Source organism: Ciconia boyciana, chromosome 8, assembly GCF_034638445.1.
Source record: "Ciconia boyciana chromosome 8, ASM3463844v1, whole genome shotgun sequence".
Lineage (NCBI taxonomy): Eukaryota > Metazoa > Chordata > Aves > Ciconiiformes > Ciconiidae > Ciconia > Ciconia boyciana.
This window is the reverse complement of record NC_132941.1, coordinates 31,168,146-31,193,436: the sequence shown is the minus strand read 5'-3', so window position 1 is coordinate 31,193,436 and position 25,291 is coordinate 31,168,146. Positions and strand designations below refer to the sequence as shown.

General features: G+C 39.9%; 1 protein-coding gene across 2 annotated transcripts in view; it reads right to left on the bottom strand.

Moving 5' to 3' along the window:
* Positions 1 to 25,291, bottom strand: part of CTNNA3 (catenin alpha 3) — a 548,079-nt gene that overhangs the window by 43,633 nt on the left and 479,155 nt on the right. For both annotated transcript variants that reach the window (XM_072870046.1, XM_072870047.1), the window contains exon 14: positions 22,062 to 22,243. In XM_072870046.1, coding sequence (XP_072726147.1) covers positions 22,062 to 22,243 — 182 coding nt within the window. The remainder of the gene's footprint in view (positions 1 to 22,061; positions 22,244 to 25,291) is intronic.

The following is a 25,291-nucleotide window of genomic DNA, read 5'->3' as shown; positions in this document are numbered from 1 at the left end:
CACTTGCAATACCCCTTCCAACAGCAGTAACTCCTTTGGCAGCAACTTTCTCCTGCCATATCCTCTGTTACCCACACCATGACAGCAAAACACTTGGTGTAGCACTGCACCAAGCTCTCACAGTTGCTAGTAACAAATGTCCATCATCTGGTGCCTGCAGCTCATGCATTCCTGTATAAGCACTGAGAACTCTAAGGAAATCACTTCTGGAATATTCATGTTATCCTCATCTGCTACCTCTGACTCGCTCACTTCAAAAGCAATATAGACAGAGACCAGACAGCATTAATGAAGACATTCAAGAGAGAGAAATGGAATCATGTATATTCCAGTATAGAAACCTTGAAGTGCTAAATTAACTGCGAACTGTGATGTGTTTATAATTATTTAGCCAAAAAAATGTTATTTAAGAGCAGAGCATTACAATATGTCTAGCAACTACCACAGGCCCATACATACAGAAGAGGCTTCTTGGCCATTACTCACTGAAGAATATGCCCCTCTGCATAGATGATTCAGCCAACAGGAGAAAGATGTTTAAACCAATGAACGAAACTCTGAAAATAAACAACTGCCTAATGCTAAATATAAATCAAAGTTGTTAGTGTAAATGGCCAAGTATTTTTGAAATTTTAGTCCTAGCTTATACAGTTTACCTTCAGCTCTAGGGAAAGAGAGACAGACCCACCTCAGGATAGCAAGAGATTGAGTCATCCAGGTGGAATTGGGAAGCTGACCTGCATAGTGAAAAGCAGAAACTACATTCCTCTGCTTCCTTTTTCTCTGACACAACACTAAGCAGAAGCACACTATCTCCAGAATACCACACGTTCCTGGGGGCAGGCATGTGGGAGCAAGTGTGCTTACAACCCTCCTGCCCTCCTCCTTTACAGCTCTGGTTGTATTTTATTTATTTTGCTCCTCAACATGTTGATGACACATGGCCTTTCCATAAATTTAAAGATGACCTCAATGACAATATCAGGTACTTCTTTTAGGGTAATAACAGACGTGCATATGTAGGGATGATCTCAGTGGTCTGTGAAACAAGTCTGACTACAGCAGATATCTTTAAACAATAGCTTTCCAATAAGTTTACCATGAAATGAAGATACCCTTCTGAACTCTGAGACTCCTTCCATTAACTCTCACCCACCCAGGGTATACTGAACAGTGTCACTCTTTCCCTCTGCACACGCAGAGCACACAGAACTAGTGGAATTGTTTGATCCACTACTTGCTGACAATAAGGATAGCTCTCGGATGACCTTAACAGTTGAGGATTGAGACAGATATGGGAAAATATTGTGAAAGAAAATCTTATGTTTGCAATCTGTGATACAGATCCCTCTACATTTCTACCTTTTGCCATCTTCTACCACCTCAGGTAACAGCTGTGATGCAATCTTTCAATAAAGGAATCATGATATTACTGCTTCTGGGCGTATGCTGTATTAAACTACATTTGCATGACGTGGATATTCCCAAATATCCATATCATGTTTACTCACATTAACGTCACAGACCCTCCATATCCCCAGATACTGACCTCCAAGTGGTCAACTGGCTGTGGTCCTTCTACAAATCAGCCTTGAAGCAGCAATAACTCCCCTGACCACCTGCTCTGTGGCAGACAGAAGGGCACCTACTCTGCCTGTACTTCAGTTTGGCTGATGAAAACAAGATGTGGTGCAGGGAGGCAGCACTGTGCTCTGAGCAGGTATTTCTGTGAACATGCCTCACTGCAATAATGGTCACTGGTGGCCATCTGGCTTACAGAAAATCTAGCGCTACAAGCCAGTCCATCCAAACACAAGCTGTGTCCATCATTTCTCATTTGACCTTCTTTCCAGGAAAACAGAGGTATGTCTCTACACTGAACACAGGCCACGACAAGGGAAATGCCACCTTTATACTAAGAAAGCTGAAATCTGCTCTCAGCTGGTGTCAGGGCAGTCAGGAGTTTGGGTCAGAGGCTCAGTACGGGCACACCTCTTTCTGCCCTACAGTATTATGCCTCAAAGGTATCAAGAATATAGTAGGATGGAGAGGCAAAACTATTTGCTAACCTTTATGAACAGTAGTACTATACCTCAGGTCTGAGGCATACTAAGAGAAGCTGAATGCCACTACCTGTGCCATTTTAAGGAGAAAGACAGAGTTTTAATTGCCAAGGGTACCAAAACAGCAGCCGCCAAAGGCACTGAATAAAAAATGTGTGTTAAAAACATGCTGTATAGTGTTGAAGAAAAAAGTGTGAAAACCATTGGTAGGCTGTGTGAACCCTGAAAGGTCCTGGTTTAATTAAAAAAAGGTTGAAACAGACTCCAGTCATATTTTTAGCAGAAAACACAGCAGTTCAGCACTGTTTCTGTTGTTCACCATGCTCCCAAGGTGAGCATTTGTGAATAGTTTTTCTAGAAGTATGCATATTCAAAAAAGTAAACTAAACTAAAAGGATACTAAATAAAATGAATTATATAAAAAACACAGTCAGGCTGCTTGTAGCCCTGCAGCTCCTGGGAACAATTATATTTTATTAGATGGCAACTCCATCCTAGCTTGACCCTTTGCCATAAAGAAACCAAAGGTTCAACTGAAATTATTTCCTGTGGATTGATCACTCAGACAGAAGAAAGTCAGACACTTGGTAGGGTGAACAAGGGGAGGAGAAACAATACAGGTGAATTGATTTTATGAAGATGAAGGCCTTACTTCTCTGAAATAACCACGGGTTCATCTGCACAGAGGAGGGTGACTATAGCAAGTGCTTTGGTGCTGTCAAGCAACTGGTCTGTAACCCAGTTTAGGGAAGAGGGGAAAATAATAGTAAAATAATACCTTAGGAAAGACTGAAGTCATATACTGAGAAGAAAATTCTAAGGATACTTTCTCTCCCCACCCTATAATGTACTTCTTATATACCAAATGACCAAAGCCAGGCACACAATTTGGAGAGCCTCTATCTGATTTGGATATGTCTGGGTACCCCCATAAAACCTGCTTTTTAGGGTGTGCTGTGCCTTCACCTCCTCTACATGTTAAAGAATATAGGATATGTCCAGAACACAAAGGGCCAAAGCCTAATTTTTCTCCAATGCTTATGGCTTACTGTACATGTGAATGTAAAATAAGATAATTTGAAGATAAAGTAACTGATTCTTATAAAAAGATTACAAAATCTCTTGTTTTGGAAAATATAACTTACAGCCTCAAATTGTTTTCACATTTTACATTCTGATAGAGAAGCCTTGAAATACAAAGTTGATAGCATTGCTTCTAAGGGTAAAGAAGAGGGAAGAAGATGGCAGATAAGTCCCTAACTACAAGCCTTCCTTATTCCCCTTTCTCCAGACTGCCCACTTGCCTCCTCACTAAGATCAGAGCAGCAGCGCAGAAAACAACACCTCTTTACTAGATTCATCTCATCCTGGTAATCATGAGCAAACCTCTGAAGAGTATCTGCAAATTGTGGTGACCAGGACTGCAAAGCCTACACAGCATCAAAAGCACTCCTTTTCGCTTTAGAAAATAACATCTCACTGATCTGTTTCCTTTCTATTTCACTATCTGCAATTACTATTTGCCTTCTTTCTTTTAACAGTTACTACTCATTTTTATGTACCCACATTGGGCACTATCTGTATTATCAAGTTCACAAACTCTGCCTTGACAATTAAACTCCAGTCTTCTATTTCGCAAACACCAGCCAGGTCAACAGTGCAGTAACTGCCATAAATCTGTTTTTTTCACCCTTGGACAACAGTCAAGAGAAATGCATCATACTCTGAATGTGACTGATCTCTTGTAGAAGTAAGCAAAACTTGCAGTTGAATCAGCATTAAATTAACAGAAAAAAAAAGTAACTAATATTTTATGTCAAATTTCTGGTCATAATTAATTCACTGATGTGCCTACACTTCCAGTGAAGGGGCTGATAACTGCAAAACTTTCCAGACTTTATTTCTTGGAAACCCTCCAAAGGTTTAAGCTTTTAATTTCTGCTAATTAATTCAGGAGGAACCTGAACATATGGTGTTATAGCAAAAAATATATAGCATGTACAAAATATAGCAAATAAATTCCATAAAAATAGGCCTACATTTTAAAGGGGAAAAAAGCTGGGAGAGGTGCTTTGCCTTTTTAATGACTACTTCTTTATTTCTCTAGGAGACATTGCTGGGCGTTCTTACTCAACAACAAAATAAGCAGAAAAATAAATGAGCAAAATAAACAGAAAAACAAGTCTTGCATCAAGACATTAAAGTTCAAAATGCAGGCTCAATGACATGCCAATTGGCGAATGCTACAAAAACTGTCACTTCCCTGAACATTATCATAAGAAGAGCAAATTGTAATATGCCACTGATGATGACCTCATATCCAGTTTGGATACTGTCTTCTTAGCTTCCCCTTCTGGGTGGGCCTGAGCCATCAGAATGGACTGAGAGAAGGGATAGAGGAGAAACAGCTCTCCTCTACTCCAGCTACCATGGGCCTGAGAGCACCAATAGGCCTTAATGGTCCTGACCAGTCTCACCTGAGGCCTCCTCCCATGGCCTCTGCCCATTGGCCCATGCGGGATAATTGCTGAGATGACTTAGAAATTAAACTTATATTCACACTTTCAGATAAGGCACAGCATTGAAGAAGCTCCCCAGGTGGAGTGCGGCTGACATGCAAGGAATCCATTCCATGGAAGTTCCCTACGCCTGCAACCTTAGATATTGGTAATGCCAGGGGAACTTGGCGTGCTGACTCTAAGAGGTGCTGCCCGGAGGGTGGAGCGGTGTGGAGATACCGCAGCCAGGCTCTGTAATAATATGGGAACTTGAAGGTATCATGGAACTGATAAGCTGCATATTTGCTACCCTGGGCCAACAGCCTGCCACGTTTTTGACAAAATGCTGTCCTTTTGGTGAACTTTGCTCATTATAACATCATTATAATACCAAAACACACCTCCATCCCAAAAGCTACCCGCCTCCAAGGTGCGACCACCCCTCACTGAGCTTGCACTCTGAATTTTTCTAGCTTATACCTTTAAAAGAGAAGCGAGAAAACTTTACACCAATCCTAAACAAAGGTATGTATGACTAGAGTCACTCAAGCTCCACCTGAAAGGTGAAAGATAGTATAAAATGGCTTAAGAGAGAGAGAATGTTATGGAAGACACCATCATGTACCACTCTAACTTCTGGGATCAGTCGACAGGCTGAGCCTCTCTTCCCCCCCATCGGGACGCCTTTGGGTAAGAGTCAAACACTTGGTTATACCAAGTGCCTCCTCGGGAAACTTAGAAATCTCTATAGAGTCGCTTTATTATCTTTTAACGCGTTTGTAGCCAGCAGTGTTACTCATATTCTTGGTATTTGCACGTGCTTTGCAGACAGTGAATTTATCACCGGTAATCCAAAGAATCTGTGTGTCTGTTGCTCTAATAAACTGCACTCTTCATTGATCTAGCCGTGGTAGTTCTCATTGAACACAACCAGACTCTTTATGTGTGGCCATGATAGTTCATGCAACATGACTAGACTGGGGGTGTAAGCACGTTATTAGTGGATCCATAATTGTGAAGTTCAGTACGCTGGACACGACCAGACTTATAATGTTGTAAATTAATGCTGTCGCCTTAGCGAAAGCCCTGAGAGGGCTCTGGTTCTGATAAGTGGCTATACACACAGTCCTTAGAAAATAAACCATTGACCAAGTCTGAGAGTAAGACTGGACCTAGGCGCACCTAAACTCCTCTCTGAGAAGGAGTTTAGAAAGCAAGGGGGTCCTGTCTGAACCTCATGACTCAACAGGAGGGTTCCCCCCCCAGCCACTCCTCAGACTCCTATTTGTATGCGACAGTAACTCTTAACGCAACAGCCCAAAAGCTCCATTAAAGTTCTGGCCTGCACCCCTCCTCAAGCCCTGACCTAAATCATGGGTATGCCTGTCCCAAACCCCACCCTCTGGATGAACTTTGGACCTACCCTGCCAGTAGCTTATCTCCTGGATGGACCCCCTCATGCACATGCTGGAGTTTGGTTTTGGCCCCTTCTGCTCCTGGATGGACCATACTGCTGCTTCGCGGCTTACCTTGTCTGGGACTGCTGATGGATCTTGTTACCAGCGCCCTGTGCTCCTTGCTACATTCAGATGCTGTTGGACTGACCTGTGCTCAGTGCAAGCTCTATCTGCACTGGGCTTACCCTTGGATCCTGGCTTGCCTCCCTTAGGGAGCAGTTGGCCCTTGCTGCTCCCTGACACTGGCCTGTATCCTCGCAGCCTCAGGATCTCACTCCTGCTGCCTCAAGGACAAGGAGGAAGATGACTATGGATGGAAACTGAGAAGCCCCAGTCAGAGTGGTGGTGCTGGCTGACCCTGCAGAAGCCTGCAACTGAGCAGGTAACTATTACCTCTGGGGTGCTCAGCTTCCCCTTGCTAGGGAGCTGACACCACCTCTGCCCATCCCTGCTAAGCGGTGAATGTCTACAGAGCACAACCTAAACTGCTGTGAGGTGGCACTGCGTCTGGCTTTATGCTGGGCCTAGTGCAGGTACAGTGTTTCCTTGGTCTGTCACACCCAAAGGAGACTGTCCTGCCACAGGCTTCCCAGTTGCCTATAAAAACTGTCCTGGAGGCTATTAAATTACTGCCTGAACCCCTCTTGCTTTACACTCCTTCTGTCTTTGTTGGCAGGAGCTAATACTTGGGAGTCCTGAACTCACTTTGTCCTCTGAGTATAGTAGTCCCTAAAGATGAAAGGCAAAAGATGGCTCTTTCTAGCACAAGAGATACAATCCTATTTTAATGACAAGTTGTATTTGCTGTAACATATGCTGTGACTTTGTACTTGATTTGCTTCTAGTCCTGGATGGATTTATGCCAATGGGTAGACAGATCACTTTATCTGCCTTATTCATGATTTTGCTATGTTTCAGTATGTCCCCATTTTATTAAGTTGTCTTTGGCTATGTACGTGAGGCATGGACGTTAGTTCCTCATTAACCTCCTTGCCCAACCAACAAACATCTCTTTATGCCTTCACTTTTTTGCCTCAACTTTTACAGTAAGGATTGTAGTACTGGTATCAAGAAGTCCTAAGTACCCTGAAATAAACTGTTAGACTATTTGTAAGATTGCTAAAAATACAAGGAATTCATTGAAATCTTGCAGAGGAGTAGAGGAAAAATAGTGAAGTAGCAACAACTGTTACTTATCTGATTTCTCGAGGACCCATTGTTTTCACGGAAATACTAGTTACCCTTAGAGATAATGAGACAGGGAGGTCTAAAAATATTTTTGTGTTCCTATTAGTATATTGTTTTGTCCTATATATACAACTTGTTTACCTATACATGAGGTATAACTAACATGTCAGCACAAACAAAGGATTTATACAGAAACAGTAGAATTAAGAGGCTTGCTGTTTAAAATGGAACACACTTTCTTGGTCTTAAATTTATAAAATTCTTTTAGGATGTGGAGCATGTAATTGCTCTAATCAGACGAATTAATCTTCACTGCTTCCACGACTATGAGGCGTTCTACAGCATGAAAGAAATTATTCAGAAGTGTCTTTCTACAGTCCAGCAGTAAGTCAACTAAAAACATCACAAAAACAAACCATCACCAGGATTTTTAAGTTAAGGAGTTTTACATAGACTTTTAACCAGATGACTAGTAAAATTCTCTTTGAGAGCATGTGTCTGAATTTCTTCCTGAATATATGAAATTTAAGAGTTATTTTTCTATTCTGGCAAGTGACTCTCTGTTTCCAGTCAATTAAAACATTCTTTTAAAAGAACTTCATGTCTACATGAAAAAGGCTCCACTTCTGACCCCTGTTACTTGTATCAATACCTGGTTTTCTTACGGGAAAAATAAGAAAGAAAAAAAAGGTTTGCAAGCATTGGCAATATAAAAGTTGAAATTAGGAAGGTCAAATGTGAAGCAAAAATTTTTTTGCCACTTTTCTGTCAAAAGTCTAAGTGTAACCATTAAGCTCTATAATAAAAAAGCATTATGTTCACTTTCAGTTTTGATCCAAATAAATGAAAGTTGCACAAACACAAAGTATCTTTTTAAAAAATAGTTGGTTTAAAGGACCAAACTGAATGCCTCACCCTTCTGAGGAAAGAGGCAATTAGAAAAACAGTGAAATAATTACACATGCTCATAGTGTAGAAAGATATCCACAATGTAGCAACTACATTGTCACTGAGAGAAGGAAAAAACAGAACATCCTTCTGTCCTGATCTTTTGCTGAAGACCTTGTGTTTTCCCAGTATGACTGCTCTCTCTCCGAACAATTTCAGGGACTTAGAAGTCTATCCTTCTCCCCATATAGGGGAGGAAACATCAGCTCGAACAGATCCAACAGTGATTCAGTAGTAGAATAGTTCCTGCAAATTTTGTGAAATTAGCTTACCCCAAACTAATCCTTTCCATTAAAGCCTTACTCTGAAGTCATAACTTAACTCACAGATCATTTTTCTTTCTTTCCAGAACTGGAAGCATAATACCTTGAAGAGAAGATCAGGACTCAGAAGACATAAGCACCTGCCTAAGCAGCACTTCAATAACCAAGAGTTACTAGGTAAATTATATGATATGTTAACTGAATTATTTGAAAGTTAGTAGCATTTATGGGGGGACCTTAAGTACCTGCTGTATTCTAGAAGCTTTTAGTTTTGAGTAACACATTTGTAACTTAAAACATTACAATGAACTTCAGAGACTGGAAAGGAACAGTGACAATAATGTGTGATTAAATGTTCAAAACAGCAGAAGATACTCAACAGATATCACAGTAATTACTAACATGAACTTGACACTGTCCTGAACCCACTAGAGTACATGCTAGGCACCTGCTGCCAAAGAACTTGCAAGCTAACATGGAAGAAACAACAGACAGCTCCAAGCTACTCTTCAAGTTCGTCTTCAAAAAGTTAAGGAGGATCTGCAGACCTACAGGCTAAGGCCTTACCTCAGTCCTGGGGAAAATTATGGAGCAAGTCCTCATGGAAGGCATTTTGAGGAAAGGAATATGATTAGGAAAGGCAAAAGGCAAACTGTGGGTCTACCAAACCAACAGCCTTCTGTGATGAAATGGCTAGTTCTGTGGATGTGGGGACAGCAGTGCATGTTGATTACCTTAACAAATCTTTTGAGTCTCCTACAGTATCCTTGCAGACAAACTGAAGAGACATAGCTAGATAGGTGGACTACAAAGTGGGTGAAAAGCTGGCTGGATTGGCTGGCTGGCAGTGTAATGGTCAGTGGTTCAAAGTTTAGCTGATGAATTGTTACAGGCTGTGTTCCTCAGTGGTTGATGGTGGGACAGAACACACCTTCAGAAGTTTGCAGACAATACCAACGGGAGGTAGTAGTTGATACTTGAATGGTTGGGCTGTAGTAGTTGATACTTGAATGGTTGGGCTGCCATTCAGAAGGACCTCAGCAAGCTGGAAGAATAAGCTGACAAATCTTTTGAAGTTCAACAAAATAAAACACATGTTCCTGTACCTGGAATGGAACAACTCCGTGTATCAGTACAGAGGCAGAACTAACCGGTTAGATAATAACTTTGCATAAAATGACCTATCATGAATCAGCAGTGTGCCCTTGCACAGTGAAGGCAAACCACATCATGGGCTGCATTACTAAAAGCATAGCTAAGAGGCTGATAGAAGTGATGGCCCTGTACATGGCCCTTGCAAGGTTGCATCTTGAGTCCTCTAATACTGGGCCCTCAGTGCTACAGAGACACTGAAAAACTGAAGAGAGTCGAGAGATTTGGGCTGGAGCATATGATGTATGGAGCAGAGGCTGAGGGAACAAAGCTTCAGGCTCAAGCAAAGAAAGCAAAGGAGGGGTCTAATCTGCATTCTTCCACTACCTGAAGGGGAGGATATAGAGGACACTGACTTTTTCATCAGAGGTGCACAGTAAAATAAAAAATAAGGTGCATAGGACACAAACTGCAGTATAAAAGTTCCTGTTAGATGAAGATGGAAAAATTCTTTACTGTGGGTAGTAAAACACTTACAGGTTGGACGTGGTGGAACCTCCACTCTTAGGAGTTTTCAAAGCTTTCCTGGACAAGCCCCTGAGCAAGTTGATCTAATGTCTGCAAGCTGTCTAATTAGTCTGCTTTGACGAGGCTGGACTAGATGACCTCCAAAGGTCCCTTCTAACCTCATTTTTTCTATGAGTTGGTAGCAACAAACTGCTAAGCAATGAGATGAGACTGGACTGCTGGACAGCAAGTGGCCCCAGCAAAGTAGCATGCCTACCAGTGTCCATTTCTCAACCTGGAGTGTTTCTGTGAAGTAAAAGAGAATAATGAGCTTCCACAGTACAGCACTGAAAGGACCCATTTAAAAAAGAAACCTAGTACATGTTAAAGGAATAGGGTGGTATTATGAATGTTATGAGCTGACTGGAGACAGAAACAGTAATGAGATATGAGAGAAGAGGTGTGCTTAAGGGTTTTGACAGCAAAGGCAGGTGGTTTGTTTGATGCAGCAGAGGTGAGAGTAGAAGTGTGTGTAAAAAGGTTGTGGTTAAAGGAATGACAGATGACATGAGAGAAACAGGAGGCTGCAAAAATGCAGATTCAAAACAAAGGCAATGCATATAGGCGTGCGTATGTACCTACCCTCTTCCTACTTTGATGCTGACATGGAGCTTTAGCTTATCCATTCCCTTTTAGTGTCTCTAGTCCAGTTGTGAGCAATAGCAAAAAATTTTTACTGAAGGTAGTTATACATGGTTTAGCTATGTTTTGTCAAAGTAATGTTGCAGAGGAAAGAAAGCAATGTTATGCTCATTATTTTGGTCATTAGCTGTTCACTGTATTGGTTTACGAGTATTTAACATGCTTTGTTAACCTGCAAAACAGCAAGCTTAACATTATATTTGTTATTCTTCTCACCTAACCTCCTCTTTAGCTGCATACTGTTTATCCATTTAGAACCCATTTGTGTCACAGTCTAAAAGTAAATTCTGACTTTTTAATTCCTAACAAATACTTAAGACAGACTATGCATCCATGATTTACCATGTTCGTTTAATAGTCCTATTGATATTAATTACGCATACTACAGGAAAAAAATCCATTCAACTTGTAGGCAAATTGGACATCTAAATTTGAGTAATACTCTGAGTAATAGAGCCAAACTATTTAATTTTTTTTTGCGTGAAACATTTCTCTTTTGGTTCTAAGACTTCATTCCACATGGTGATTATCACTTTGAAATATATGGTTGTATAAAATAATTAATATATTTGGATGTCTATTCTTTTTATAAATTTTACTATCAGAGGATGAATATTTAGCACTTACCTTTCGTAATTATATTGAGGCCACCAGAGTAGTGTTTGCCATTTCTGATTAAATATTTGCTGGTATGTCTTTAGGAATCAGCTGAAACTATTTTTACTATAAAAGTGGTAAAAGACCATCCACATGAGTATCATATGAACTATCCTGTTCTAAGTAAATATCATTAATAAAGACAAAGTAGTATCATGCATGAAATTCAGACTTGGTCAAAATCTTTTGAGATGGGCAGGAGGACAGATACACAATTTTTTTTCCTTCAAAATCCACACTTATTTGTGAAAGTTGAATTTGTATACATTTTAGAAGCTCTGTGACATTCAGGAAGAATGAGCAATATCAGCTGATTCTGTGTTACATGATATGATTTAACTTGACACATCTCAACGATTCATCACAAATTTGAGAGGCTATGTTTCTACTTGAGGGTAACAACTGCCTGAGGCTACCACATGTAGTTCTGGCAGGACAGTCAGTATCCTGCAAGTACTGCAAAATCTTAAATAACATTTACACTACTCTAGCTAATGCAATTCTGCCGCTCATTTTAACAGTAAAATTTATCTGCTTAATCTACTATGTTGTAACAAGTAAATCCTGGTGGTTCTGTTTATCAAAGCATATATGATAAAACATGCAAATATGCACACACAACTAAATTGTACTTGCTTTAGAAATTTATCTTAAAGAACATCTTTATATAATTAACTCTAGTGAAAGTTCTTCTCACAAGAGAACCCTAAGGAGGGTTCACCTACTCTGCCCAAAGTAATTTTGTCCAAAATAACTCTGTCCTTTCTGATGACTCAGCTGGGCAACATCACTGTTGACAAAACTTTTACAGCCTTCAATCTTTGGGTGATTTCTGATGAAATACTTAATTTTAAAGTGGAAGTTGTTTGTTCTCGTATGCATCTTATGATGCAAACATTGAGTAGCTATGGACTCTCAAAAGCATCCCAGATTGCTTAATGAAATAATGCTGACCTATGAATTCTCTGATATGAGCAATGAGGGGAGGGAAAGGGGAGATTTTTTGTAGGTGTCTGAAGTTGAACTGCAGATATAGTGGTGCTTAGTCAGTTCAGGGTGACAGACTGGATTGGTGACCAGGGAGAAGACTGAGTAGGAAAGCTGGGATATGTGATTTGCAGATGGGTGAGAAGAGCTGGATGGAACTGATAGAAATCTGAGGGCTAGGAGGGGACAGGAAAAGGCAAGGAAGTCAGTGAATTTTAGGGTGCAATGGAAAAGCTACATAGTATTTCAGAAGCATCTGGCTGCTGAAGGGAAACTAGCAGGATCATGGATAAGTCTGAAGTGGAAAGGGACACCAGGAAAGGTAAATAAAATAGTGAGTTATGGTGAGGAACTTCATGGATAAACTTGAATATGAACAGAATTCCTCTTCCATCATCATCTAAAAAGATCTAAAAACATCTAAAAAGTCCCATGGTCTCTTCAAATCCCATTAACTACAGAACTGCCATCTTGACTTGCCATCTTTTTAGATCCCCCTCTTGCTTTCCCAAGAAAAGACTAGAAGACCAGGGAGAGCAGATGAATTGAGACTGAAGACTGTGGCTGTTACCATGAGAGGAGACTTGCTAGATTGGGCAGCTGCGCTTGTGTCCTGGTTTTGCCTGGCATAGAGTCAATTTTCTTCCTAGTAGCTGGTAGAGTGCCGTGGTTTGGATTTAGGATGAGAATAATATTGATAGCACACTGATGTTTTAGTTGTTGATAAGTAATGCTTACACTAGTCAAGGACTTTTCAGCTTCCCATGCTCTGCCAGGTGCACAGGAAGCTGGGAGGGGGCACAGCCAGACATCATGCTCATATAGAAACTGGGGGGAGTTGGCTGGGGGGCAGTGGCTGCTGCTTGGTGACTTGCTGGGCATCGGTCAGTGGGTGGTGAGCAATTGCATTGTGCATCACTTGCTTTGTATATTCTTTTATTATTACTCTCTTCCTCTGCTGTCCTATTAAACTGTCTTTATCTCAACCCATGGGTTTTACTTTTTTTTTCCTGATTCTCTCCCCCAGACCACTGGGAAGAGAGGGAGAGTGAGCAAGCGGCTGTGTGGTGCTTAGTTGCTGACTGCAGTTAAACCATGACAACTTGGTCTTAACCAAGAGTACTACAGAGAGAAAATTTTAGGCTAAGCTGCAGTTCTTGGAAGTACCACAGGTATAAGCAGGATTATATTTAGGCTTACTACAAGGATAAAGGGGGACAGCTTTTGAGGAATGACTTTGCTTGATTTATTTTTCCAAGTGTTAATTTGTTTTTCTATTTTTACTGGTTTTTTAATATTAACTCTGATATTGATGCCATTTTAGAAACATATGTCAAATATCAAGAGCAAATATGAGACATTTTCAGAACAGTTTTCTAAGAGCTGTATCTTTAAAAAAAAGTGTTCATATGGCCCCATTTGGAATCTCAACAAACCTACAACATAGGTAGGGGAAAAGCCCAGTGATTCTCATTTACTGTTTATACCACAGAAAACTGAAAGGGATTGTTACAGAGGCTTCAACCAGGCACTGTGAATCCTGAATCCACGGACTGCATGCCATTAGGACATGCTGTGAAACAGCCTAGCAGAAGTCAGTTACAAGAGCTGGTCTCTCCCTGGCATATCTTTAAAATCACCTCAGACATGGCAGCAAGCTCTGCCTTGTATGTCCAAACCTCATCTGAGGACCTGGTAGTATCTATCCTATTAGCAAAGTGCTATGAAAAACTTGCAGTGAAGACATCCTGCAGTTCTCTTATTATGAAGGAACTTTCCTTGATGAGCAAGACTTGAACAGTAAGGCTGTCCACTAAAACTATTTTCAACAAGTTCATGACAGACTTCCCTTTCTGCTTAAACCATTGACCCTTCCTTGCTACTTTCTCAATATGAATTAAAACTTGCAGTGTTCTGATCCTAAGCGCTGCTTGGATTAGATATACATTCCTTTATATGAGCAAAAGGGGATTTGTGTCTGTTTATCTGTAAATATCCTCTTAATTATAAATCTGCTGTGGCAATGGAAAAAAATTCTTCTCCATTTACACATGAAGCTTGGGAGGTGGGGGCGGAACCCACAACTCCAGGATTTTTTCTTGTACACTTCTAGCCAATCAGCAGAGAAATTAGAATATTTTCACCAAAATATTATTAAAGCTATTATAGCAGATGAGGCAATTTCTTGCTATTTAGCTCTACAGAAGACACAGTGAAAGGACAGAACATTGATGTGTGATTGATCCATGTAATTAAATACATTTTTCCCATAAAATTAAAAGTTCTAACTTCTTTTTAAACTTAGACATTTTCAATCAGTGAATATTCATGCTTTTGCACCCAGACAATGTAATGTGACAGGACACAGGAATAAAAAAAATTCAAATTGTATAAGCACACATATATGTTTATACATACCAAAATCCCTATTCTTTCACCCTTCCATTCCTTTTACAGGTTAATTCTGCCTGTTGTACATTCCAAAGCACTGGTGGAGAATAGAGACTACTGTATAGCAGCATTGCTTCCTAAGGAGAACACACACACACGTGTGTGTATCTCCCTAACCCAGTACTGTCTTTGGGGTAATTTTGTCCATACTTTTTCATGTGTTTAAAAACACAATTCATGCCTGTATTTGAGATAAACATATAAATAAGCATTTATTTCAAAAGTCCTGCAAGGTTTCTTACCAATAATGTAATTTGAAAATGGTTAGAAAGCTTGGGGGGAAAAAAAGTATTTTCTTATTGAGAGGAAAAATGAAAGCATTTGGGACACTGAATCAATGATATATCTAAGCCTGTTTATTAGCTATTTGTTCAGCTTCTGTAAAACACAGCTTTGAAAAATAGTAACTCTAAAAGTCAGAGGAGAGCTTTGAATTAATTGCTTAAAAAATTGTAACCAGCTTTTAAGACAACTCTGAGTCATATATCCCAGTTGTACCCTAATGTAGTTGTTTATAAGTGCTTCAGAGTTCCCTGTTCCATGAAACTGTTTCCTTTGTTAAATCTTTGTAAATTCTCTTTTGTTTGGGGTGAACCAACTTGGTTCATGGGCCAAGATTTAAAACTAAAATACAGTGCACTCTACTTGCTTCTCAGATAGATCCTATGTCCCAAATACAAACTAGCCTCCTCTTACTCCCCTAAAAGTCTGCCTGTTCAGATGCCAGTGATGCCAGCCATCAATACAATGAAACAACATCACACATACTGAAGTCTAAGCAGCAAGTTAAATTAATTGGCTGCTCTATGTGCCTTACGTTTATACAGATTCTTTCCAGGAATTACGTTCACTTCAAAGCTCGACTTAAAGGAAGAAAACTCATTCATTGCTGGGACAGAAGCTATTCCTCTAAAATAGTATATTCCCATACAGCAGGACAGCTCTGTTGCTGCTGGAAAGGTGGAAGCTCAAAACCAGAATGAACTACTTCTATTTTGAAACCAGTAGGCATGAGTTTTGGACTGAGTTTTCAAGTCAGTAATGGTCCTTGTGAAGCTATGGCATTTCAGATGTTGGACACCTAAGACTACAAAGGGACTTAGGTGCAACTAAGTGAACATCACAGCACTTAAATCTTCAGCAATCATCACCTCACACACACACTGCACTGTTAGACAGCGGGACACCTTGTAAATGAGAGTTAAGTAGTTCAAAATGGGATCTACACAAAACAAAATGCTCATCATGAAGTCATTAAGATGGCCAAAGATGGCCAATAGGAAAAACTATCGACAATGGAATCCTTGTATCTCGTCGTCACCTAGGAAACAGAAGCCTTTCAAAAGCTGAACCAAGAACTGAAATCCTGCTTTCCCTTCTCCATAATATAACCGATCAACACTCACCACAGTGGCAGAATTTGGGCCAAGTCTGACTTCAGTACATAGAATTATAAATCTATGCCTATTGCCACCTCTCACTAAGAAATGTCATAATTGCTAGGCTACAGGGTACACCATGTGTGAGGACTACAGAAATGATGGCTTTCTGGAAAGGAGGAACCTAATATTCATCTTCCTGTCCCCAAACTATCCAATGAGTATTAACAGACAAATACATATGCAGCTTTTGGAACAGCAATTGGAATCCCTAAATACTAGCCAAGCAAACTCCTCTTCTGCACAGGGAAGTATCCACAGGATGGTGTTAAAGTATCTCCCACAATTGCCGACAATTTATAGCCTAATACTCTGGAAGGTGAAAAGTAAGTTTAAACCCCCTTTAGCCAAAGAAACCAAATGTCCTGCTATCTTGAGTGAATCTCTAAGGTATCAGAAAACCAAACAAACCCTATTCTGTACAGTTCTGCACAGCAGGCATTCAAAGGAGATGCAGATATGCACTTTGGATAGATCCTGACACAATAAGGTGCTCTGAAAACGCCTAGCCCTTTGAACAGAGAAGTGACAAAGCACCTCTCCTGCATATTCAGAGGAGGATGGTAAGTGACAGGCACAAGGGAACTGTCTCCCAGGCTTTGCTCATTTCTGCATAAGGCCAGAGGGAGAAGTATAGGTTTCTGGTCAACCACTGGGGATACTAGCAGAGCCAAGCCAAGATGGTATTCCATGAGAAAGACAAATGGGGCTGCAGCTACAGGCCGAAGACAGATAGAAAACATTAGCAGACCCACTGATACCTTGTTTGTTTCCCAGCTTCGCTGAATGCCTTTGCTGTTGAAGCCATGGCAATATAAGAACAATTTCACCCTCCTTGTTCTTTTGCCTTATTGACTGTAGCCCTCCTAAAGAAACTAAAACTACAATCCAGTTCATTTTGAGCAAAGTAAAATTCAGGAAAGAAACCTCTACCAAACTCTCTCATTTCTAGCAGCGACAACCTTCAGCAAACAGAATAAAATTGGCAGGAGCTTCATATGTTATCCCCCAACAAGTAACAAGTCTGGTGGAGTCCAAACAGGAATAGGGGACCACACTTTCAGCAGAGCAAATGCCTGTTATCCACTGCCTCCACCTCTGCCTGTCAGGGCCAAAGCTTACTACTGCAAATATGATGGTATTTTTACAGAATTTTTAACATATTCCAATAATCAATGTAACCAGTTTTGCTTAAACAGGCCTGATTATCATGTGCACACCACCGATTAGCAGCTGCTGCTAGCTGCTACATACTTCCAACAATGGATTTCTGCTCTTGCTCAATTACTTTTCCATCTGTCAAGTATCTTAAGTTTTCTATGACAATGATTTATAGGATGGTTCACTGCAGCAAGGTTCATCACCAAGTTTTAGTAAGCTCATGTCATGTAGCACATCAAAGTTTAAAGAAAGCTGGAAAAATAGGTGTTACATAAAATTACAGTAGCCTGGCCTAGTCTCTATCTGCACAGGACATGCTCATGAATGTTCAGGAGGATAAGAATTGTTTCAAATGAGGTTCTGCAGGTCCCTTCTGCCAAGACTCAAAAAAACCCAGAGGCATCTGCCTCTGTAATCAAATAAGGAAGCTAAGCCATAATAAGCTAATTAACATGGTTACTCTTTACCCCAGTCCTAACTTCCGCTGAGCAATCACTGATTATCACTGACCTTCACTGAAGTCATCCTCAAGTATTTTTGTTAAGGATCTGAAGCATACACATTGATACTTTATGCCATCATCACTGCTATTACCTTCTGTCTGAATAATGAGTTATTTTGATACCAATGTTAACTTGGTTTTAGTTGAATATATAACTGTTGCATAATGTTCAGGATAATACACACATACAAACACACTAAGATGCCAAGATGACCTTGAAAAACTAAAGCTTTGGAAAGCACTCATTGAGATTAAATAAAAATGAATGCAAAGTAATACATTTGAAGGAAAACAGAAATCAGCTTAGGTAACAAGTGACTCAAATACAGAAAATTACTATTTGCCTGAGTAGCTTCTGATGTAACAAACACAAAATGTCAGAATCTTTTATTTCTTCCATGTCCAAGAACTTGGAATTACAGACTGAAGAGATCAAACCCTAAGGTGAGCTGGTTCTTGCTGTGGCCTCTGCACTACTCATCCCCAGATTTTCATGGAGAAGGAAGTGAGAAAGCGTGCTGTGTTCCTCAGCACTTAACTGCCACCTTTGATACATCAACGATAAGAGGAAGGGGAAGACCCACAAGAGTTCACCTATTGTTTAGATAGATACAAACCTTCATTTTACAAGACTCTGTCTGGCATCATTGAAGAAGAAACAAAACTTGAAAACATATTACTGGACTTATTCAAAATGGACTTATTCAAAACCAGCTTTCTAAAGATGTGAGGTAAAGTTATGTAAGATACAAAAGCATCTTGTAAGACCATTATTGTATACACAGTATTATAGGGTGACCTTGGTTTCTGTTACTAACAGCCCTAGAAACTGAACAAAAGACTTGGTAGGATAGTCCTACCCCCAAGAAATTACAACATAAGCATCAAACACATAATACAGGAGTATATACTTGTATATACTTGCATATCTCAAATTATACTCTAAACAACTATGAAGAAAAAAGATTAATACATTTCCTAAAATTTGGAAGAGAATCATCAAAATCCATCTTCCAGTAATGTAGTTCCTACCATACTCTGAGGTGAAGACTAGGATTTCTGCTCTCTCTTCCCAATAGATTTTAATTTTACCTTCAAGTAAGTTATTAGAAGGAAAATATTGGCCCGCTGTTAAACAGGAGAGGTGAATTAGTCAACAACAATGCTGAAAAGGCAGAGGTTCTCAACACTTTCTTCACCTTTGTCTTTACCAGCACTGCTGGGCCTCAGGCCTTGGGAACAAAAATCCAGGCTGATGTAAACACAGACCCACTGTCAGTGAAGGAAGAGTTGGTATGTGAACTATTACAGGAGCTTGACCCCTACAAATTGATGGGCCCTGACATTATCCACCCGAGGGTGTTCAGAGAGTTGGCTGACATCGTTGCGATGCCACTCTCCATATTCTTCGAGAAGTCGTGGAGATTGGGGGACGTCCCAGAAGACTGGAAGAAGGCTAATGTCACCGCCACCTACAAGAAGGGCTTAAAGGAGGAGCCAGGAAATTATAGTCTTACTTCAGTCCCTGGGAAAGTAATGAAACAAATCCTCCTGGGGTCTATCACAAGTCAAATGAAGCATGTGATTGGGAAAGGCCAGCATGGATTCACCAAGGGCAAATCATCCTTGACCAACCTGATCACCTTCTACGACAAAGTAACCTGCTTGGTTGATGTAGGGTGAGCAGTGGACTTTGTCTACCTGGATTTCTCCAAGGCTTTCGATACAGTTTCCCACAGCCTCCTCCTAGAGAAACTGATGCATTACGGTCCAGACAAGTGGTCTGTGCGGTGCGTGGGGAACTGGCTGACAGGCCACACCCAGAGGGTGATGGTAAATAGCTCCTTTTCAAACTGGCAACCTGTCACATATTGGGTCCCCCAGGGATCGATACTGGGCCCAATGCTCTTTAATATCTTCATAAGTGATCTTGATGATGGGATCAAGTCTACCCTGATCAAGTTTGCTGATGATACCAAACTGAGTGAGGAAGTAGACACTTCGGAAGGGAGAGCCACCCTGCAGGAAGACCTGGATAGGCTGGAAGAGTGGGCTAAGAAGAACGTTATGAAGTTCAACAAGGACGAGTGTAAGGTCTTGCACCTGGGAAAACATAATCCAGGAGTGCAGCACAGGCTGGGATCTACCCAGCCAGGGAGCAGCTCTGTGGAAAGGGAGCTGAGGGTCCTGGTGGACCACAAGCTCAATATGAGCAGTGTGCTGCTGCGGCAAAGAAAGCCAACAGGATGCTGGGTTGCATCAACAAGGGCATCACCAGCAGCAATGAAGAAGTCATTATCCCACTCTACTCAGTGCTTGTCAGGTCACACCTGGAATACTGTGTTCAGTTTTGGTCCCTGCTATGCAAAAAAGATGTGAACAGGCTGGAGAGGGTCCAGAGAAGGGCCACAAAGACGACCAAAGGGCTGGGAAGCCTGCCATATGAGGAAAGGCTGAGAGAACTGGGTTTGCTCAGCCTTGAGAAAAGAAGGCTTAGGGGACACCTTATCACCATGTTTCAGTATTTAATGGGTGGCTACAAAGAAGATGGAGACTCCCTTTTTACAAGGAGTCACATGGAAAAGACGAGGGGTAATGGGTACCAGTTACTCCTGGGGAGATTCCAGTTGGACACAAGAGGAAAATTTTACACAATTAGAACAATCAGCCATTGGAATAATCTCCCCAGGGAAGTGGTGGATTCTCCAACATTGGACACTTTTAAATTCAGCTAGACAGGGTGCTGGGCCATCTTGTCTAGACCGTGCTTTTGCCAAGAAAGGTTGAACTAGATGAGTCTTGGGGTTCCTTCCAACCTGGTATTCTATGATTCTGTGATTCTATGATTACTGGAGTCATTTCAGAGTTCTCCATGGATTCGCTGGATATCAGCAACACTGGACAAGAACTGCTCTTTGACTCTAAACAGCAGATTATTCTGTGTTCAACTGAGAGTCACTGATGCAAAACTAAGACTATGAACTGGCCTTGTTAATCCTGATCACTCTAAAACTGATAATTTAAAGAATTTTGGTGAGGGAGGTAACTTTAATTGTAAAGACTGACTTTATGGCACAATATGTTCTTTTTCAAAGGTTTCAATACAAATCATACACTCTTAAAAAGAATAAAAGCATTGCAAAGTTCAACATGCAGGTCTTTAAATCTTTCTTACATTAAAGTGAATTTGGAAAGTGCTAGCATGATAAAATGCAACAACTGTCCTCCCCAGAACAGGCCTAAGCCAGACCCCAGCTTTGTTAGCTGGTTCAGCTTTATGCAACTCTGTTTAATTTACACGCCTGAAGAATTTGTCCAAGAGGCTTAGATTTTTCTTCATGTCTTGCATGAAAGGACTTATTTTATGAGATGTGAAGTGTCTTGCAAGAGTGGTTGTGTTTTAAGACTTCACTTACCTATCAGAAACTATTTTATTAGTAACCAGATGGAAAAAAAACCAAACACCAGTACCTCCCTTTGGTACAATTAATTTGATGAAATCTACTGAACATTTATTCAGTGCATGGCAGAAAAGGCTCCTGAACTTAAGAGTGTTTCCTGTAAACAAGTGTCATAGAACATATACTGGCAGCAGGGAGTAACACCAGCTTTGAAAGCTATCTGCTATAGGACACTTAATTCTTTAAAACTACGTATAGCAGCATGATATAGTTCTGATGAAAGCAACAGCAAGTAATGTGATATAAAACATGCATGAGTCTAAATGTGTACCGCCAGACATATGCTCTGCACAGTATGTTTTATGCTTGACAGCATGGTATGGTACAAGTAGAAAGAACAACAGATGAGACAGAGATACAGCTTGAAATCAAGATTATTTTGTTACTTTTTCCCTTTCATTAATAGCAGAAATAAAGCACTAAAAATGTGCAAAAACCCCAACCAACCAAATGAATAAAAGAGGACAAAGAAAAATAAATTAAGGACAAGCATAGTTTAAAATTTCAAACCTCCCTTCCAACATTTCTGTACTACTAGCTAGTATGGTAAAACTAACTACATTAGCTTAGCCACTCAATTTTGTAAAGATGCTGTCACTTGACATTATAAACTCAGTATTTCCTGCCATACCAATATGAATGGCTTCCAACATTTATATTGAAGACCCTTTTTTTGCATAATTACCTTGTGAAGTCAGTCATCTCCATCATGATTACACACATCCTCTTGGCCAAAACAATGATGTCATTGCTGGTATCATCCCATATTTCAATCTCTGCATCAAGCTTACTCTTGACTTTTTTGAAGTCAGCCACTTGCTCAGCTATCTTTTCCTTTTCAGCCTCTGGCAGTTGAGTCATCTTGGCCTGAAACATGAAATAATTTTATTTGCAAAACGTCTCTGTCAGAGTGTTTTTCTTTTTTTTTAAACAATATTACTGATATTATTAAATATAAAGTTTAAACACACTGTGGCCTGAGCCACCTGTTCCAGCCTGAGCACTTATGAATTTCAAAATCTGTATTCTATCATTGGGTTGGGCCAAATAAATTACCTCAGTGTAATGGGGACAGTGGTGTCCATGAAACCATTAATATTAACATAGTGAGAGAAAGAAGACTAAATTCTTCCAAAGAGCCTTTATGAAATATGACTGATAGATTTCCTTTTTCTTAGGGATGAAGGAGACTAACTGTTTTTAAGTATGCAAGTTACAAAATGCATTATTCTTTCAGGTAGGAAAGAATGAAGGAAAAGGTTTAATTGTCCCAAAACTTTCAGGTATGCTTGCCCCCTCTCCTGAGAAGGTTCTACAATATCATTTTAAGAACTGAGAAATATGTAATTGTTCAAATATGCATCTTCTGTCTTTGAAGAAATAAATAAATAGGTGAATATGTCAGAAATCAGTATGTGAATAAGGTTACCAAAAAAGTATCTTGAATGCCAATAGGCATTCAAGACACAGCCCTATACCTGGCTGCAGCTCCAGATTGGGCTATTTGCAAACATCTCCACTGTTTCAAATAAAGGTTTAGCATAGCTAGAAAAGTGGTGTGCTTTGTGCAAATTCAGACTATGGAATCAGAACATTCAATCTACACTGAATGCATGTATTCTTCCTCCATTTAAGCATTAGTGAAATATTTAATATATAAAGAGTGAAACAACTTCTGAAAATGCAGCATGGTGAGAGAAATATTTATGTAATATTCTTCTTCACGAGCAAGATTATCAGTCTGTTCCAGGCAAGAGTCAGATATACTTCCTGTGTCAGAAACAGGCCAGGTAGCGGACAGGGGCTAAGATATTATGTGGTCATATAGCAGTCCTGGCCCTTCATAATACCTTCTACCACAGGAAGCGAGGAAACCTTTTGGCCTGTTGGTCTTGATGGCTCTACTGCTATAGCGGTTTTCATCTATCACCTTCTCTGTGAAGTGGTCCAGCTTTTATACCGCAGGCCATCAGGAACTCACAGTTACAAACAGCAACTATTAACACACTGTAATTATGCTGCAATTAAACAATAAACATTTTGTGGCTTATTCTTGTTTATAAAACATCTAACATCCATAAAAGGGAAAGTTAAGGCAGTGGCTGAATTACATATAATTACTATAACAGGTAATCAGTTTAATATGTAATGAATATGTTTTTCAAGCCATGCCATTTCAGAGATTTTATTTATGCTTGAATCGCTCTGTCACAAGGTTAATTTTCCCATTTATATGAATTACTGGAAATTACAGGTCTCCCAAAGTATAACTATGTTGTAACTGCAGTCACAGAATTAGGAAGTGTAACTATTTTAAGGAATACTTTTTCTGTTTTGTTAAAAAACAAACAAACAAACAAAACTAAAACAGACCAGGGAAGACCAAGACACATGTTCCTCATGGCTTCCTCATGGTAGGACAAGCTTGCTGGGAAAGGTATGAAACACACAAAAATAAGAGTTGGGCTACAGAGTCAAGAGAATTGAAGTACCCCTTTTTATAATCTAATACATAGTTGCTGATTGGTGGACACTTATGGTATTTCCTAGCCCCCAGCTTCAATACTGTTTTGAGTTCAAGAACACAGGCCTAGATCTGGAAACCACAAGAAAGATGACATTTTAATGAGGGAACTATGACATACAGTATCCTGCTATGTGCCAGCAATAATGAGTTTCAGGTGGAATGAGACACATTATCCACTGGAACAAAGGGGCAAAGGAAAGTACAGTTCTGACCTTGATTTTTCTTTCATTTCCCTCACACTGCTTTAAAACCATGTATAGCAACAAAATAAAACAATTGTATACACAGCCTTTTAAGCACAGATGTGATTTTGTATCAAAATAGACAACATAATGGTGAATATGAAATAAAAATCTAAATTGAATGACTGCTATTACATGAGTGCAGGTTTATTTTGTCCACCAGGAGAAAATGATTTTTTCATTACTTCTAAGACAAAATGTTTTTTACTACAGTAGCAGATAACAGAGTTAAAACTAGGTGAGAGAAGAAGTTATATTTTTTATATTTTTCTTTCTTCTATTACAAAAACCCCAGTGTATTTTTTTTCTTTAATTTCCTTGAATTAACTCTTCAGAAGGATATTTATCCCTGGTAGCTGGGAGTCTCCAACACTGGGATTATTTGCAATGTCCCATTTGCAACTTGACTTACCATGTAAGACTGGCATTTCTTTTCATTTCAGCCCCTTCCAAGTTTCAGTCAATTCGCTATCACAGATACCGAAATTTTAAGGTCAGAAAATATTGTCCACACACTGATAAAAATAGAGGACACATGGGGAGCAAATACTTGGTGAAGATTTTGACTCTTCTCCCACTGGTGTATTACCCGCCAATGAGATCCCAACCCAAAGAACTGGCCTTTTGGCTACCTTTGACCCTGGCTACACTCTAAGGAATTGACTTTCATATAAACTTATGATTATTCTCTCCAAGTCTTAGACTGACACACATTTTTTCTTTCCTGATCCCCTAAAACAAATGACTGGCCAGATCCACACCACCAAAATTCTTACCACTTAGAAGGAGGAAGGAAGGAAAGAAAAGCCACAAGAAGCACAATACGTTCAAGCAATTGTTTGTGTTATCGAAAACTCCTTCTGTCTGAGACAGAGGTGAGCCAGATATCCTTTTCAAAGGGAAGAACTTCCCTTTGAAAATTACTTAACACTTCCTGCTTTGTAGGTTGCAGTGTGTCATGTAACTATAGAGAAGAAAGAGAGGAAAACTCTGTTTTTCTACAAATTTGTAGGTTACAAAGAAAACAAACCCCACTCTCCTGATGGAGCACATTAAAAACTTCTCAGAGCTTTTGCAAACAAGAATAAAAAAATAACATGCTCTTCACATATTGTAGTTATAAGACAATTGTATAGATTCAAAAAG